Consider the following 16311-nt stretch of genomic DNA (forward strand, 5'->3'; position numbering starts at 1 on the left):
CCCAAAGGTCATAGTTGCGGCCTTGAAAATGGTACTATAGGGACAGTACATTATACATGATGGGGTGTACATGTTTCCCATAAGATTTGATAATCTGTAGACCAAGAATAAGGACAATGATGATATTGTATACAGGGGGTACATTATACGTTTTAAAAGGGTTGTACATGTAACAGTTACCGGTACAATACATTGTTGAACAAAGCAGGGTTTGTTTTTCACAGTAACTTGTAGTCATTGATGAGATTGTTTATAGGGATTGTACATTAGACATATGGGATACACAATGTAGTGGACTGCATTGTGAAACAAAGAATGTTACATCATCATTATTGCAAGCAACAAGTCGGCAACAATGATCTGTATTGCAGGAGTCGTATATTATACGTAAAGAGGGTTGTACAAAAAAAAACTATATTACTTTCTGTAAACGTCAATATTGATATGTGCGAAGCTAGGTAGCAATTTGCATATTTAATATCTATAAATATCTCTTTTTTCAGTTACAAAATACGTTTGACTGTCCTGTTATGAAATGCTGCGGATTAATCAATTGTGCAACCTAGACCCTGGCTTGCATTAATAGAACTTGATTATAGAAGGCATCCCCCAAGTTAGGCCATGTTGATTTGATTATATGGATGACATCCTTTGGGAACTCCAAAACTGATGCGAGCGAGCGAATAAATAAAAGTTTGGCCAAAAAAAAGTTGCATTCAGTATGAAATCAAAGTGGCCAAGAAGGTTGAACATAGGACTGGACACACATACTAGTATGGTATACCAACAGTTAGGTGTAGGGACCGATACATCGTACGGGTGCAAAACATGTTTTTTTCTTGGACCAATCCGAAAAAACAGACCTGACAAAAAATTAGAGGAACAAGTTTCGCCGATTACAAAACGGACACACTATGTCGGCAGGCATTTGGGGTCTTACCGGGGGCCAAGAAGACAACAAGAGCGAAGTCAAGTAGAGTTTATAGTCAATTGTACCAAGTTTCTACAGTCAAAGGTACAGAGACAGTTAGCCTTTATTACATGGAGACGGGATTTTAAAATGCCAGTGGGAGTCCAATAATTCACCAAACAGATTCCTTTGTAGCAAAAGTGACCAATTACAATTGTTTCGAGTATTGCCAGTTCTAAAGTTTCCACAATAAGGTCCAGGTTCAGGTTCGGACCTGGAAATGATCCTCTGGACCTGATCCACTGGACCTCCGTACATGTACCTCCCCCTACCAATAGATTTTTTTCTTTCTGTCCTTTCACATCTTATTCTTTGACTTTAGATTTATTTTGGCATTCTATGGCTTTAGTTCTCTGTTTTCTGATACTTTTTTTCAATCGACGGAATATTTGTGCTCATTTTAGCGACGCCTGATGGGCGAGCTTAATAGGATAGTGTACGACCGTTTGCAAAAAATTCCAAAACTTCCCCAGGAATGTCAGGAATGTAAGATTCCGCGCGTGCGTAGTTGCATCATGTGGGACTGAACCATTACCTCCACGGGTAAGTTTTCCAGTCGAAGGGTACCATACCGATATACGTGTGCACAGCAGTGTTTTCCGTATTCGCGCAAGGCGATTTTTGACTGATCGCCGAGCAAAATTGAGAAAAGCCTAGGACTTCAGACGTACCCGAATTGTAGTATGTAGTATGGTGGTCATGGAAATGTAAACATTTGAAACAGGGGATAAAAGATTGTTGAAATATGTTCTTTGGAAAATGACCTGTGAGTCGTGGAAATTACTTCCGGGTTCGTTCGTGGTTTATGTGTCCAGGAGTTTGAAAAGTTTGGTGGCCTTCTTCATCCTTAATATCTTTGTTTCAAAAATGCAAACTAATGTGTGAAACAAGCATTGTTTGAGCTTAAATGATGTATCATGTATAACATGTGGGGGGTTGTGAGATAGCGATGTGATAGTTTCCTTTGCCAAGAAGGTTATATTTTGGGTAGCGTTTGTATGTGTGTGTGGTTGTAGAAGACCACCATAAGACCCCATAAGTCAAGAACGCCTGGATGGATTGTATTGATATTCGGTATGTGGGTAGGTCTGAGACCTGGAAACGATAAGATTTTTGGCCCCCTACTGGCCTGTTACGGTACTGCAGCGAAACTTCCTGGTTTGATATCTCGAGTTCTGGACATGCTGCGGCTATGATCTTAAGTGGTAGACAGCTCTTGATGCTGTAAGTAAGTGGTATAGGTTTGGGCCCCCCAGCGGCTTATCTTCGAACTGCAGGACAGGTTTAGACTTAGGTGTAAGACTTTTAAAGGGAATGACTCAAGAAGGGGTTGACGGATTGTTATGGTTTTTGGTATGTGGATAGGTTACGCGATGCTTAATATAATTACATATTAATTATGAAGAATTATGCATTATGTGTTTGTCAGCAGGGCTAGCCCTTTGTAATAGCCATAGGCTAGTTGGGCAGCCCTGGCTGTGTGTTCGGTGCAGCCAAACCAATAAATAAATAAAGAATTATGCAGAGTGGAAGCTAATTTGCATAATAAACTGGGAAATTGTCTAAACATGCTCAGTTCAATTATAGGACCATTACAACATGTGACCTTTGTAACTGAGAAAGAAAAGAATATTGATAGATATTCATTATGCAAAATAAATACATAATTTGCATAATTAATGAGAAAATGCTATAATGTCATTTTGGTAAATGACGGGAACTTCTTACTTGTAGCATTTAGAAGTTATGTACAAGTGAACATCGTTGAACATTAACTATGCAAATTAGGTCCTAATTTGCATAAATTAGCAGAAAAGGTGACAAAAGTCTCCTTTCTTAACATATATTGCGCATGTCTGTTTGTTGAAGATGATCAAGTTATATAGTTTATGCAAAAGAGAGCCTTGTTTGCATAATTCATGACAAACACAATTTATTCAGCAGTTGTAAAAGATCGAATCATTTGGCAAAGGTATGGGGTCGTAGAACTCTAGTTCAACATGTGTGACTCGCTCTGTTTGGTGCGCCGCATCCGAACCATGAAAAACGGCCGTATCTTGATGCGTACGTGCGCGTATGACTCTACATCAGTTATCAATTCATACCCGCGTAATACTAGTAGCCAAACATATAGCATATGAAATTTAAAAATAGAGAAATATCGATAGACATAAAATAATACAAATTGTTATCTAATTTTCAATCTGTAAAACTTACAAACATTAAAACCGTCGCTATGGCAATAATTTTAATTGCCACACTTTTTACAGCTGCTTTGCACAATTTATTGTGTGGTCGAAAACTTTTTTTTGGAAACGGACGAAAATTGGTACGAGCGCGGATGTCATCCATATAATCAAATCAATATGGCCTTATCTAAATCAAAAATCCAAAAATCATGACGATCTGTCAACCCTTCCCGTGTTATTACCCTCCAAAGGGATGATGCAATTCGCACACGCGGAAGACTTGCTGTAAATTCCTTGAATTTTTACCAATCGGACATACTAGTACACTACTCAGTTAGGCTAATATTTCTCTCTTTGTTAGTTTCATGTGTCTTATGTTTGAGTATCTGCTATTATGAAATGAAGTAGGCTTATAAACTGTCCTCATTATCTATGCAAATTAGCCCCTGATTTGTATGATAAAATTTGATTATGTAAGGCATCTCCTAAGCTCGCTCACTCGCTCGCTCACAGTCCATGACAAAAACTATCTGCATGCCAAATACCATGGCAATCTGTGAACCCAAATTATTCCACTGCAAAGGGATGATGCAACTCCATAGGCGCGGAAAAATTCCTGTAGAATTCCGGACAATTTTGCCAATCGGACGTATCATATACTGTTAGGCTAGCCCCTGAGATGTCTATAAAAAACACCCTCAAACCACCACACCCTCACCCATTTCACGAAGGTTGAGTTCCCCGAACGCTTGTTTTAATCTAAATTTTGGGACCTTACCTGGTAGATATATGTCATCTGGCCCACCAAATATTACCCGACAGCCTTTCTAGAGCTTTTCTGTCTATCGTTCTGTCTCTTTCTGTCTTTCTTTCCATCTTCCTATTTTTTCGTTCGTCGATTATAGTGTTTTTTTTTGGTAGTAATTAGCTGTAGGCCACCCAGGTTTGAGTGGAGTGGACAAATAAATTTGTCTGGATATGCAGCCTGTGCAGTTCAGTACAAAGAAAGTGTGTGTTACACCATTATGTGGTTTACCAGGTATGCATTGCAAACACATCCTCTCTGCTCGTCCTTGGTAATGCTTCCAATTAACAGACGCACACGCCCCAAACATAAATATAACAGTAACCTTAGCTATTCTAGCGAAGGTCATAAGGAAACTGTTTAAAAAACAGCTCTGTTTTATTATAGAACTATTGCAACATGTGATATTTGTAACTAAGAAAGAGAAAAATGTTGATAAATAAATATCATGCAAATATAGATCTAATTTGCATAATCAGTCAGGAAATGCTATAATCACATTATTGTGTCAATCAATGGTTTATTCAACGTTGACAAATCAAACATCTCCCCATCCGGTCATTACATTGGATGTATGAATTGCGCTCTTATAAGTGAGAGGGTTATTGAGGAGGATGTTGGCCTCCAAGATGGAGACCTCCTGTCTGTCATGAACGACAGAGTCGTCTAAAGGAACTTTATAGTGTCACCTGACGAGGATGAACTGAACTGAACTGAACTTAAGTGCAGTAAGATATGGTAGTACAGTAAGTATAGTAAAATAAAATAGCACAGCTGCAGTAACATATCATAGTACAATAAACATTCAGTTCACATTTTAGATATCAGTAAAGTAACGTTAGCATGCATTGGCCATCTTGTTGTTCTAAACTCTATTGAAATCTTTACTTGTATTAAAATCTTTAGTTTACCATTTCTCTCAAATGAGATTAGTGGTGTCCAAGCATCATAATGTTTGTTGTCACAGTGGTACTATCACAATATGGTTGCGTTCAGTAGGTTATCATGTATATAACAAGGTGGTGGTAGTCTGGAGACTGTATAATTTTTCTGTAAAGTTTTCTTGGGGTCTTGGCGTGATATGACGTCGACTGTATTGTTTTCCTCAACTCCCTACTAGTATGTCCTTTTTCAAGTGTCTGTACATTTACTAATTTGATTTTTACTACAGCAAGATGATATACGATACTAGTACGCTATCTAAAAGACTTTTCTTAGATATCCTGAAATCATGTAGTGTTCTTCAATGGTGGGTTTTACAATGTTTGGCCAAAGTGGATTTCTGTGCAGCAGAATAGTCACACTGGTCACACTTGTAGGGTTTTTCACCAGTATGAGTTCTCATATGTTCAAACAAATGAGACTTCTGAGTTGCCCTGTATCCACACTCCCCACACATGTAGGGTCTGCAATTGCTGCCAGTGTGTTTGGCTAGATGTTGGTCCAAATTGAATTTTCGTGCTGCAGAATAGTCACAGTGATGACACTTAAAGGGTTTTTCACCTGTATGGGTTCTCATGTGGGTGGATAAGTGAGACTTCTGAGTTGCTCTGTACCCACACTCCCCACACATGTAGCGTTTCTCCCCGGCGTGTTGTCGTAGATGCTTGTCCAAAGTGGACTTTCGTGCTGCAGAATAGTCACAGTGATGACACTTAAAGGGTTTTTCACCAGTATGAGTTCTCATATGTTCGAACAAATGAGACTTCCGAGTTGCTCTGTACCCACACTCCCCACACATGTAGGGTTTGTCACCTGTATGTTGTCTAAGATGATCGTTCAAAGTGATTTTCTGTGCAGCAGAATAGTCACACTGGTCACACTTGTAGGGCTTTTCACCGGTATGAATCCTCATATGTTGTGACAAATGAGACTTCTGAGCTGTCCTGTAGCCACACTCTCCACACATGTAGGGTTTTTCACCGGTGTGTTTTGCTAGATGTTGGTCCAAACTTTTTTTTAGTGCAGCAGAATAGTCACACAGGTCATACTTGAATGGTTTTTGCCCTGTATGAGTCCTCATGTGCCGGGATAAGTCAGACTTCTTTGCTGTGCTGTACCCACACTCCCCACACATGTAGGGTTTCTCAGTAGTATTTGCTTCCTGTTGACTGACCAAACTGGTTTTGCTCGCTTTGGGCAGGTCTTTCATTGTGCTTGCATCCTTGTCACATAAAACTTCAGTAGGAGACCCATCATAGCAGTTCTGAGGAACAGCAGTAGGAGACCCATGACCTGCCTCTGCCATGGCTAACCTAATAAACAAAAAAAAACAAACAAAAAAACTACATATCAATAAAAACCAGATGGATAACATTTGCAAATAACAAACTTTGTTTACCTTCACCTAGCTAAAAAAACTACTGTTTTACTGCTTTGTCTAATCATTCTTACACAAACACATAATCAACGAGCCCCTCCAGCCAGCTCTGTCCGGCCACTCCCTACATTTGACCAGAAAAATAACGGCGGAGAGACTGTAAGAGGTTAGGTTGGAGAGAGGGAAGCATCTGGAAGTATGAGAACCTTTTGGGTCGGAATTGGGGTATGGATTTGCACCTCTTTCACCCACCCCCCTCCCCCTTATCAGTTACCTTATAATTTGGAACAGCCTATTATGTAACCAAACACCAAGGGGTGTCTGCTATACCTCCAGTAACTATTGTGACAACCATCTGGTTCAGGTCATTGATCATATTTGCTTGGAGAAGAAGAAGAAGCGGAGCTTCCCTTGTTTCCCTTCCGTAAAGTTACTAATATCCCCCTCCCCACCACATTTTCCTACATCAGGAAAGTCGTACATTTCATATGAATGCCAACATACCATAGATAGGACACATGATATGACTCCTATAGCTCGTAATAATGCAGTTTATTTTCATGTATATGCCGTTCTTACCTGCTTCCAATGATGATTATTACCTCCGCTCCGCACAATCTTCCGGCCGGAAATCGTCGCGTCTGTCTAGAGCAGCAAGGGGTGAAAGGTGGCCGTGGGGCTAAAGGTCATTTTCTCGCCTGCTTACCCATTCATTTTGTGGTACGTTTCGTTTACACGTTAGAGGACCTGCTTTTCTCTCGTATCCTTACTTATTCCTTCTTTCCATTATCTCTGTTTATTTTTTCCGATTTCAAAGCTGTGGGTGATTCACAAACAGTCACATGCGTGTATAGTCAGCCTTCCTTTGGGAACAACAATAGGAAATTTGACCCAATTACTAGTATTTTTTACCATAGCGACATGCACTTCTTAGTCAAACCCAAACAACCAAAGGCGACAGAATCTTCAAAACGCTGACTGTGGTTGTTTCCATATAATGAAGAAGATCTAGAACTTAGACCATAGACCACATCATCACAGCGTATGACTCGGAATTGTGAGAAGGCCTTTTCTTATTTGCTTGTATTAGGTTGGTTTACGTGCAGTCCCTACAGATAGACTAAATACATTCATTTAGATGGTTTTTGATGAAAATATACCAGGTAGTTACAAATTCTAAGGGATAATAAACTATTTATTCTTGATCTGGCCATACTGTCCGCCATCTTGGATTTGGGCTGACGACGTCATCATATTAGCAAACTTTATGCATATCTCATTATGAAAGATATTTTAAATAACATAAGATTTTATTTATGTAACAAAATAGCAGTTATATAGCAAATAAACGTGAAAAATAAATTGTTAGAACCGAAATTATCGATTTTTGGCAAAACTGCCTGTCAACAAACGGTTGCCATGGCAAAAAAAATGGCAAATTTGTCAAACTTCGTGAAATTGTTGCCAACAATATTCTAGGAAAATTCACCAAGTTTGGTGGCTCTAGCATTAGCCGTTCTGGTGTTATACGACATCAAAGTTGGTGCAGACCTCAAGACCTCAAAGTTCTCTTTCTGGAACCTTTTTTTCTTGAAAAATCGTGACCTTTTCCTTTCATCCGTTTTTATCGACCAACGTTTCCACCAACAAAAAGGTGGAAAGGTCGGTCGATAAAAACGGATGCAAGGAAAAGGTCACGATTTTTTCCACCTACCTCTGCTTAGAGAGTAAGGCAGCATGTGTGACCAAAAACTTTTTAACAGAGAAGTCGGGGTTGGCGTACAAGCTGGGACCGTGACGAATCGTACAGAAGTTTGCTCATGCTTTCAACGAACGGATGAGCTGAAATACGCAAGTTTATCGTTATACGCTGACAAGAAAACTGTAAGCATAATCCATTTGTAACGTCCATGATCTTTGACTTGTACGTAATCAGGACTATTGTTATTTTTGACCGGGGCTTACATAGATAAACTAATTAGTAGAGTCCTGATTATTTGAGCCTGATGAGCGCAGACCTCTGATTGGCTGACCAGAGCAAACATTAAGTCATGGCATTGTTAGGTTAGTTGAGCTTGGAAGATGTATTTATCTGATAAGTCAGTTCGAGACCTTGGAGCCTGAGGTATGTACACCTGTTATTTAGTCTCTCTGTGTAGATTGTAACTTGTAGCGTAACACGTTGAGACTTTATCTTCCGCTATCTCTGTATTGTAACTAGTTAGACTTGGTAAATCAGACACATTGTATACCTTACACCTTTATAATCGTGAACCTGCTGTAAACTGTATCATAGTACTAGCTTTGGGTTATTACCCGGTAAAATGCCGGCACCTAAAACAACTCGGCAGACAACTCATCACCCAGCACACGACAACCATAGGGTTGTAAACAAATAGTACAAGGATTGATAGATTACATGATTCACTTTTTTTTTCATTTTTTTTTCTTAGCAAAAAGCGTCTACAGATTTGGAATCATTACAAACGATATAGTCGGCAGTCTTATAACAATATTAAACATGACGCCGATATTTACACTAGCTATCCCGTGAGGTCTAGCAAAATGTTGTTACGGGGAAGGGCGGTTATACCGGATACATAATACAAGCAAGGGGGATTGAACCGCCTTGATACAAGCAATAATATTATAGAGAGAAACATCGTGTTTCTGCTCTACGCAGCGTCACCAAACCGAAATTCAAACATCACTGCCAAATTGACTGGATGTGCGCTAAAAAGCAACATATGCGGTACCAAAACTTGCCACACTGACTTATGGGATATTATAAACCACACTTACGATGCCATTCTGGAGCTGTTTTTTTTTAATTGGCGAGAAAAAACTTAGAGTAGCTAAAAAAAGTCTGTGTAATGTATAAATGATGTGTAAGTTTTAGACAAGTTTTTGTGCATGCCCTGTGACAATGAGCGAGAAAGCGGATCAAATTTTCTCACCTGGCGTTAAACACCTGATGTTTACTTTGCAACAAAACACAATCGGAAAGTCGTCCTTTTTGTCCCCTTTAATTATAACGCATTAGTCATGAAGTGTTAACAACGCCCAAAAGTAGCAATAGCTTTCAAATAAGCAATCTATAGTTTTTGTTAATCAGGGAAATAACAGTCTGTTCTTCATTACTTACTCCAAAATATAGCCAGCCATTCCGATCCTAAAGGTTGTCCAATGCACATCAGTGACCAATACTAAGTAAGTGTCTGGCATTGTCTACCCTAAATTAGTGAAAACAATGAGCTCTCATCAACAGGAGAGAGCATGTTATTACCCGGCGCTGTGCGCCATTCGCACCATTAAATCCCAATGCGATCCATTTTTTAATGACCAGTGCGATGTACCGATGTACCTAATACAAGCTAAAGCAGTTTTGCACCGAGTAAACTTGTTTAAAAGACTCCTATCTTTCGTGAGTCTGATAAGACAACTTCTTATGAGTTTTGTATACAATGTTGTTTGATGAGCATGTTGTTGTATGAGATTAACTACTGTATTCCCAAGTTAATGTGATTGTTTACAGAGTAAGATACAAATCGAGGGGCCAAGGGGATCAAGAACAAAAATCAACAAGACAATATTTGATTTATCTTAATTTATGTATCCGACCGAGACGTAATATGTATCCGACCAAGACGTGCAAATATCCAAAAAAAATCGTGAAAACACTTTATTGTAAGTTGTTGGTCATGTTTCCACTAAAAAAAACGCATAAACAGAACCTTCCTGACATCCGTGACTACATATATCGGCTATGTTTATGGCCTCCTCCGGTCAATATTGACCATGGTAAAATCCTAATTGATATCAGCCCGACGGTGTCGACTGTGGCTAAACAGTTCCATGATCCATACGAGAATGACAGTCTCTGCCACACGGGGAACATTTGCAGGCTGACCCATGTCTGTTGCAGAGTTCTTTTGGCAGAATCTCCTTCTCTTCTGCCATGCGTATCATACTACAGATATTGACCTTATGATTAAAGTATTCTTCAATCCAAAGAGATAAGCACTCTCCGCGATCAGCAGGTGCCACACTGTGGCGCACTACAGCGCTTCGTTTTCGTTTCTACACAGACAAAAAATATCCTAGGACACGCGACGCGCGTCGAACGCCGTAGGACATTTTTAGGGCATTACAAGTAAACTGGGCCATTTTGTGGTTAATGAGTGTGTGTTTTCCTACCCTTTTATACAGGTGCTATGCTATCATCATCAACAACATGGCTGCCACAAACCAAGAAACCCACGCCAGGACAGATCAACCTCGGGCCTACCAAGACAAGAGCTACCTACACGGGTTTCTTGGAACTGTGAGTGACTTTCAGAAGACTGGGGTACTGCAGGATGTCGTCCTTCAAGTCGAAGGCCGATGGTTTCCCTGCCATCGCCTTGTTCTGTCCGCGGCCAGCCCCTACTTCATGGCCATGTTCACCAGGGGCATGGTGGAAAGTCGACAGACGAAGGTTGTTTTACAGGTGGGAATGAACTGCTTTTGATTCCAAAATACTGTGGCGAGAACGTATAAGTTCTTTCACAGAGTTGGCTACACATGCGACAGTAATTCTCTGTAATATGTCAAAGGCAAAGAACCCTGAGATGCAAGCAGTCTCGTCTCGTCCACCGTTACTATTTTCCCGTTACCCTAGCATGTGTGGTCAAGTCTGTGAAAGAGCTTATTGTTTACAAAAACAATTTACGTTAAACTCTGCTTTAATCTGTCCCCCAACTCCCTTCTTATAATTATTTACCTTCCTGGTAGAGGTTTTTGGTCGACTTTGTACTTCAGAAATTATTATGCTGTTTTCTTTAAGTTAGAAGTTAGAGTTGTATTATGTGCAAATGATGATAAACGCTATGTCGTTGGATTATTAGCATGGGATACTTTTTACATTTACATAATCAAACATTTCAGATTTGTGATATGTTTCCCTGTATACCACTGTACATGAATTCAAGATAATGGTATCTTATGTGGCAAAAGGTTGAGCATCCTTGCATTGTATTGTTTTGCAGGGTTTGGATGCAGACATGTTTGGGGAGATCCTAAGTTATATCTACTCAGGAACCCTCCATGTGTCTATGGACACAGTGCAGCTCCTGTACCAGGCAGCCGACCTCCTCCAACTGGACTATGTGAGAGACACCTGCAGCAACTACATGGCTATGAACGTAGAGCGCTCCACCTGTGTGGACCTGTACATGTTTGCTGATGTCTTCTCTGTGAACGTTGTCCGGAAAGCCTGTCTACAGGAGATTGTTAGGCACTTTTCTGAGGTTAGTCTTCACATTATGGGTTACTTAGGCATGTATTCCAAATGACATGGCTGATCCCGATCTTAGCATCACTCGAGTTTATTTGGATCCGGGAGTTTGTCCTAGGACAGGTCTTGATTGCAATCTGTACTAGTAGAATCGACGTTTGTCCTAGGATGGGTCCTGATTGCAGGTCTGTCCTAGGACAAACTCTGATCACGATCTGTCCTAGGACAATCGGCGACTGTCCTGAATCGCAATCTCTACTGTGACATATTTATATGAATTCTGTTACATATGTATCTTGGTTTGAAAAGGTTCGGTGTGACAGGTCATTTCGTCTAATATAAAAAGCTACTGGTGTGCTGCATTTCTGTATAAATTGGCATACACATGTATAATTTTATACCTGAAAACAAGATTAGACTGAAAAAAGCTTGATGTAGTCTGTACTATGTACATCCTCAGCTTGCCTCCAGTAAGGAGTTTTGCAGCCTGAGTGTGAATCAGCTGACTGAGATCATCAGCAACGATGAGCTGGATGTTAAAGAGGAGACAATAGTGTGGGAGGCTGTGGTGAGATGGGTGCAGCACAGCAGGGAAGACAGGTGGGTGTATGTGTTTGGAAACACACATTTATTAATGCATAATCAGGTTTTAAACATGCAATGATATTAATTGAGTAAGGCATTGCTATGATACTCTAAAAAACATTCTTCCCTGTACCTTACAGACTGCACCACCTACCCAGTATCCTCCCTCACATCCGCTTCAACTTGCTGACCTCAGATGACACGGCAGCCATCTTGGATCACCCCCTGGTCAGGGAGGATGCTGGAAGTTTTAAAGTCATCAGGAAAGTAGTAAATGACATTTCGTATCTGAGGAAGAGGTTCGGTATGGACACAATGGAAATGGCTCTACTTCTAAGTTTCAGGTTTGTACACTCTAGTGTCATGTCACAACAAAATGCTGAAAACTGTGTTTTTGCAATTTTGAAGTATTTTACTGTCATTCAACATTTTACTGTCATTCAACACAAAATTTTCTCACTTCGAATTATGTTTTTACAATATTTGCATGATTATATTGCACGATATTAGTTATACTTACGGTTTACAGACATTTGTACAATATACTTTGGGGAAGCAAATGAAATAAAAATCGTAATATCCTGCAGTTTAGTGTAATAACAATGAATTAGAATTGTTTGCCTCTCATCAGTACTTTTTAGTAAGCCTTGATGTTCGGTTCGGAACCAGCTGCCATGTTCACTGTGACGTCATCGATGGAATAATCAACGTTTAATACAATTACCCGGAGTCAGTAATCAAAAATTGGATGTATGATATTGGATTGTGTGTCATGTTCAATAACATCAGAAGAGTGTATATTTAGTGCAAATGTCTGTATTCATTGAATGTTACTAATATCATTGACGTCATTAAAAATATGTTGTATTCTGGTGTCATAAACACTTTAAGACAACAGTACACATGCATTGTCTAGTCATAGATACTTACACCAGTCGTAAGTCTACTATGTGGACCGTTCTTTGCTTTTGTGCATTTTGATAATCTGTAGAGCCTTTGCTGATAATTTTATGGTAAATTTAGCACATTTTTCTTTACTCTCCAGAAAGAAAGAGATTCTCTTCATGAACCCTCGTGAAGGAAAGTACATCCGCTGCAGTTACGGTCCTAAAGACCATGGTTATATCTCAGCCATGACAGCCACAAGCGATGACAACATCTACATGCTGGCTAGTGACTTAGAAGATTCTAGTAAGTTGTGCATGTTTAGGTACGAGCATCTGAAGAACGTGTGGGCACGTGTGTGTTCATTATCTGCGTTCATGAAGCCTGGAAATCATTGGCTTGGCTACAAAGAGCACCTTGTTGAAGTTGATCAGTGTCTATACTACATTGGCTTGGTACAGAGAAGAAGCGATTCCTTTATATGGATGAGAAAGTACAACCAGCAGAAGGACCAATGGCAGGTCTGTAACGGGCTGTATCTTGATGCAGATCTAGATGCATTCCATGGTGCAGTAGTGCCCTGTGGTCCACACCTCTATTTCATCACCAAGTTAAGACTGTATCGCTACGACCCGAGCCGAGACCTATGGGTACAGAGGACCCCGACGACAAAATGTGGTCTTTCACCCTCGACAGCCGTCGCCATGGGAACAGAGATCTTCTGCACGGATGCTCTGTTTACCAAGACTATGGTGTATGACACATGGGCAGACAACTGGCAGCAACTGCAAGGCTGGTCAGCTCCAGAATCGCCCCCTCCCCGGGCCTCTAGATTCTTCGTATTGGAGAACAAGCTGCACATCTTGTTAGAAACCCACGGCACTGGCAACGTTACTGCCACTGACGGTGCAGCTTTGCGCTATCTCGTGTATGTGTATGACAGGTCTGCTAATGCCTGGAGAGATCTGAAGGCTACCATACCTGGCAATGATTACGTGGTGTGTGGTTCCATGTGTCTTGTGGCACCACATATGTACCGCCCACATTTGGATGAGCTGTAATGATTCACGTAGAGGTTTGAATGCACCAAACTACGATGAATTAGCTGTCGAAGATGATTTACTTTCATAGTACGTTTTTGATGAACCGAGAGTACAAAATGTGTAGGTGTTGAGTTCACGAGAAAATAGTAGTTGTGTTTTCTCTTCAGTTAGTTGTTTGTATGAGCATGAATTGACCTGTCATAGTTGGATTCGGCAGGACAGGACTGTTAAATGATCGATATGTCTTGGTACAATTCTTTTTTTTTATTGAATGCCCAGACTGTTAATAGTACTGCACTAATTCTTTGATGTTAATCTGAAATTGGTGCTTGTTTCAGCATACAAAGGTATTTTTTTGCTTCAAACCTGTATTGGTTTTGGGTTAGACATTAGGAAGAATGTTAACGTTAAGAAGGAAATGGAATGTCCTGTCATGACACACCTAATGTACTGTAAGTGCCTTAAGTTAAAGATTTCAGGACTTCTTTTTTTGCAGTTGAGAGAAAACAGATTCACGATTTGATTTTTTTATCAAGTGTAGATGGCCAAAAAACAGTACAAGTATTTTTGCTGTTGTGTTCAGTTTACGTTGAACATGTCACCGCAATAGCTACAAACAGTAAACTTCTGAAAAACTTAAACATTTTGCGTCTTAAATCTTTATACCAAGGCTGTTGCCTTTATGAATTATTCCAATTCTCTTTCAACTGACCTTTGATTACTAATTTTATTATAACCCATATATACAATTTTAGACATATTTCCATTGATTTGATGGTTTATCAATCTCATTGCACTATATATAATTTTAAAGCTTATTTTGTATCCTCATGATGCTTAATACGCATTTAGCACAGTATACTCATGCATGCATTCGTGCATTTTGTCAATGACACATCGATCCTCTCTACCATTTAATAGAAATAGTTCTTCCTTAAATTCGCCTTGTATAGGATAGTACTTTGTACATCTAAAGCTAAATATGTTTCTTTATAAAGGCTGTTTTTCTATGAATGACCTGATCATTGCGTCTTAAAACACTCTTGAACGTTTATTACTAGACAAGAGCCTTTCTTGAGAATACATGTACTGTTCATTCACTCAAACCCAGAATGAAGATATAACAGTTAGATATCAATACCTGTAAATAACACGTTGGCTACTTGTGCATGAAAATCAGTCTTCAGTGAATCTGAATGAATCATACTATTGTACATAATTCAACCAACATTACAATAAACTCATCAACAACTTCATGTGTGATTCTCTTTTATTAACTGAATGCTGCTGTTTCAAAAAAAAGTTGCTAGAACATAAATGACGAAGACGTAGCTACAGATCGTAACAGATGTAATATCAATTGAGGTTGCTATGATGTTTCCTGGTAAGATATAAACAGGGGGATCGACAACTTTGGATTTCTCTACAAGTAACATATCCGACTAACCCACAAGCACATAACAGAATCTTCAAACCTCTATATGGTAACCTTTGGAACATATTTTCACTACAATATTAAAAGTGATGTCGGTTATTACATAATATGGTAGGAACCTGTCTCTTTCAAGATATGATAGTAGCATCCGTACTGCTACGTTATGCGGGTAATCAGTGTTTGCCTTTCTACAATTTGACGCTGAGGTCATACCACCTTTGCGACAAAAAATGACCACCGTACTTACTGCTACATTATGTGTGTAATCAGTAAGTGCCATTTGACCTGAGGTCATACCATCATCATCAACATGGCTGCCGCTGACCAAGAAACCCACACTATCGCAGTTCGTCCTCGTTGCTACCAAGACGAGAGCTATCTGCACGGGTTTCTTGGGACTGTGGGAGACTTACAGAAGACTGGGGTACTGCAGGATGTCGTCCTTGAAGTCGAGGGCCAGAGGTTTCCCTGCCATCGGCTTGTTCTGTCCGCGGCAAGCCCTGTTGGACGCCCGTTTGAGGCACTTGACATGGTCACGTAAAAAAAAGATTAAAAAATTGCGGTGGGCTAAATCAGGCTGTCAAAGGTGTCCTCGTAATCCCCACGAGTTGTTCTATCTGCCTTGTGAATCTCAAGCGATGGACTTTTACGAGAAAGTATATATTTGATGTCAAAGTTGACCGATTTTCGACAGCTTTTTCCTATGGTTTCGCCATTGTTTTCAAGCCGAAATACGCACCGTATGGGGGTTTCGGGGTGTCCGCTTAGTGGGCGAGGTTCAACTGTTTCCGGGTCACGCTATAC

General features: G+C 40.0%; 2 protein-coding genes across 2 annotated transcripts; one reads left to right on the forward strand and one right to left on the reverse strand.

Annotated features, from left to right (window-relative positions):
• Positions 1-4467: 4467 nt before the first annotated feature.
• LOC118404207 (gastrula zinc finger protein XlCGF8.2DB-like) lies at positions 4468-6979 on the reverse strand. Its single transcript, XM_035803235.1, has 2 exons — positions 6864-6979; positions 4468-6219 (listed from the first exon to the last, which is right to left on the reverse strand). The coding sequence occupies exon 2, from the start codon at positions 6210-6212 to the stop codon at positions 5208-5210; it is 1005 nt and encodes a 334-aa protein (XP_035659128.1). The 5' UTR covers positions 6213-6219; positions 6864-6979; the 3' UTR covers positions 4468-5207.
• Positions 6980-10497: 3518 nt separating this feature from the next.
• LOC118404203 (kelch repeat and BTB domain-containing protein 8-like) lies at positions 10498-15328 on the forward strand. The gene is made up of 5 exons (XM_035803231.1): positions 10498-10773; positions 11312-11572; positions 12020-12159; positions 12285-12488; positions 13190-15328. The coding sequence occupies exons 1-5, from the start codon at positions 10519-10521 to the stop codon at positions 14088-14090; spliced, it is 1761 nt and encodes a 586-aa protein (XP_035659124.1). The 5' UTR covers positions 10498-10518; the 3' UTR covers positions 14091-15328.
• Positions 15329-16311: the final 983 nt, after the last annotated feature.

This window comes from Branchiostoma floridae, chromosome 17 (assembly GCF_000003815.2).
Source record: "Branchiostoma floridae strain S238N-H82 chromosome 17, Bfl_VNyyK, whole genome shotgun sequence".
Classification (NCBI taxonomy): Eukaryota; Metazoa; Chordata; class Leptocardii; order Amphioxiformes; family Branchiostomatidae; genus Branchiostoma; species Branchiostoma floridae.

Bases quoted from the DNA above. Each gene is read 5' to 3' on its own strand.
- LOC118404203 (XM_035803231.1), top strand. From the start codon at position 10,519: ATGGCTGCCACAAACCAAGAAACCCACGCCAGGACAGATCAACCTCGG. The intron at 12,160-12,284 runs GTGGGTGTATGT...TGTACCTTACAG, and splicing joins CAGCACAGCAGGGAAGACAG to ACTGCACCACCTACCCAGTA. The intron at 12,489-13,189 runs GTTTGTACACTC...TTTACTCTCCAG, and splicing joins GCTCTACTTCTAAGTTTCAG to AAAGAAAGAGATTCTCTTCA.
- LOC118404207 (XM_035803235.1), bottom strand. From the start codon at position 6,212: ATGGCAGAGGCAGGTCATGGGTCTCCTACTGCTGTTCCTCAGAACTGC.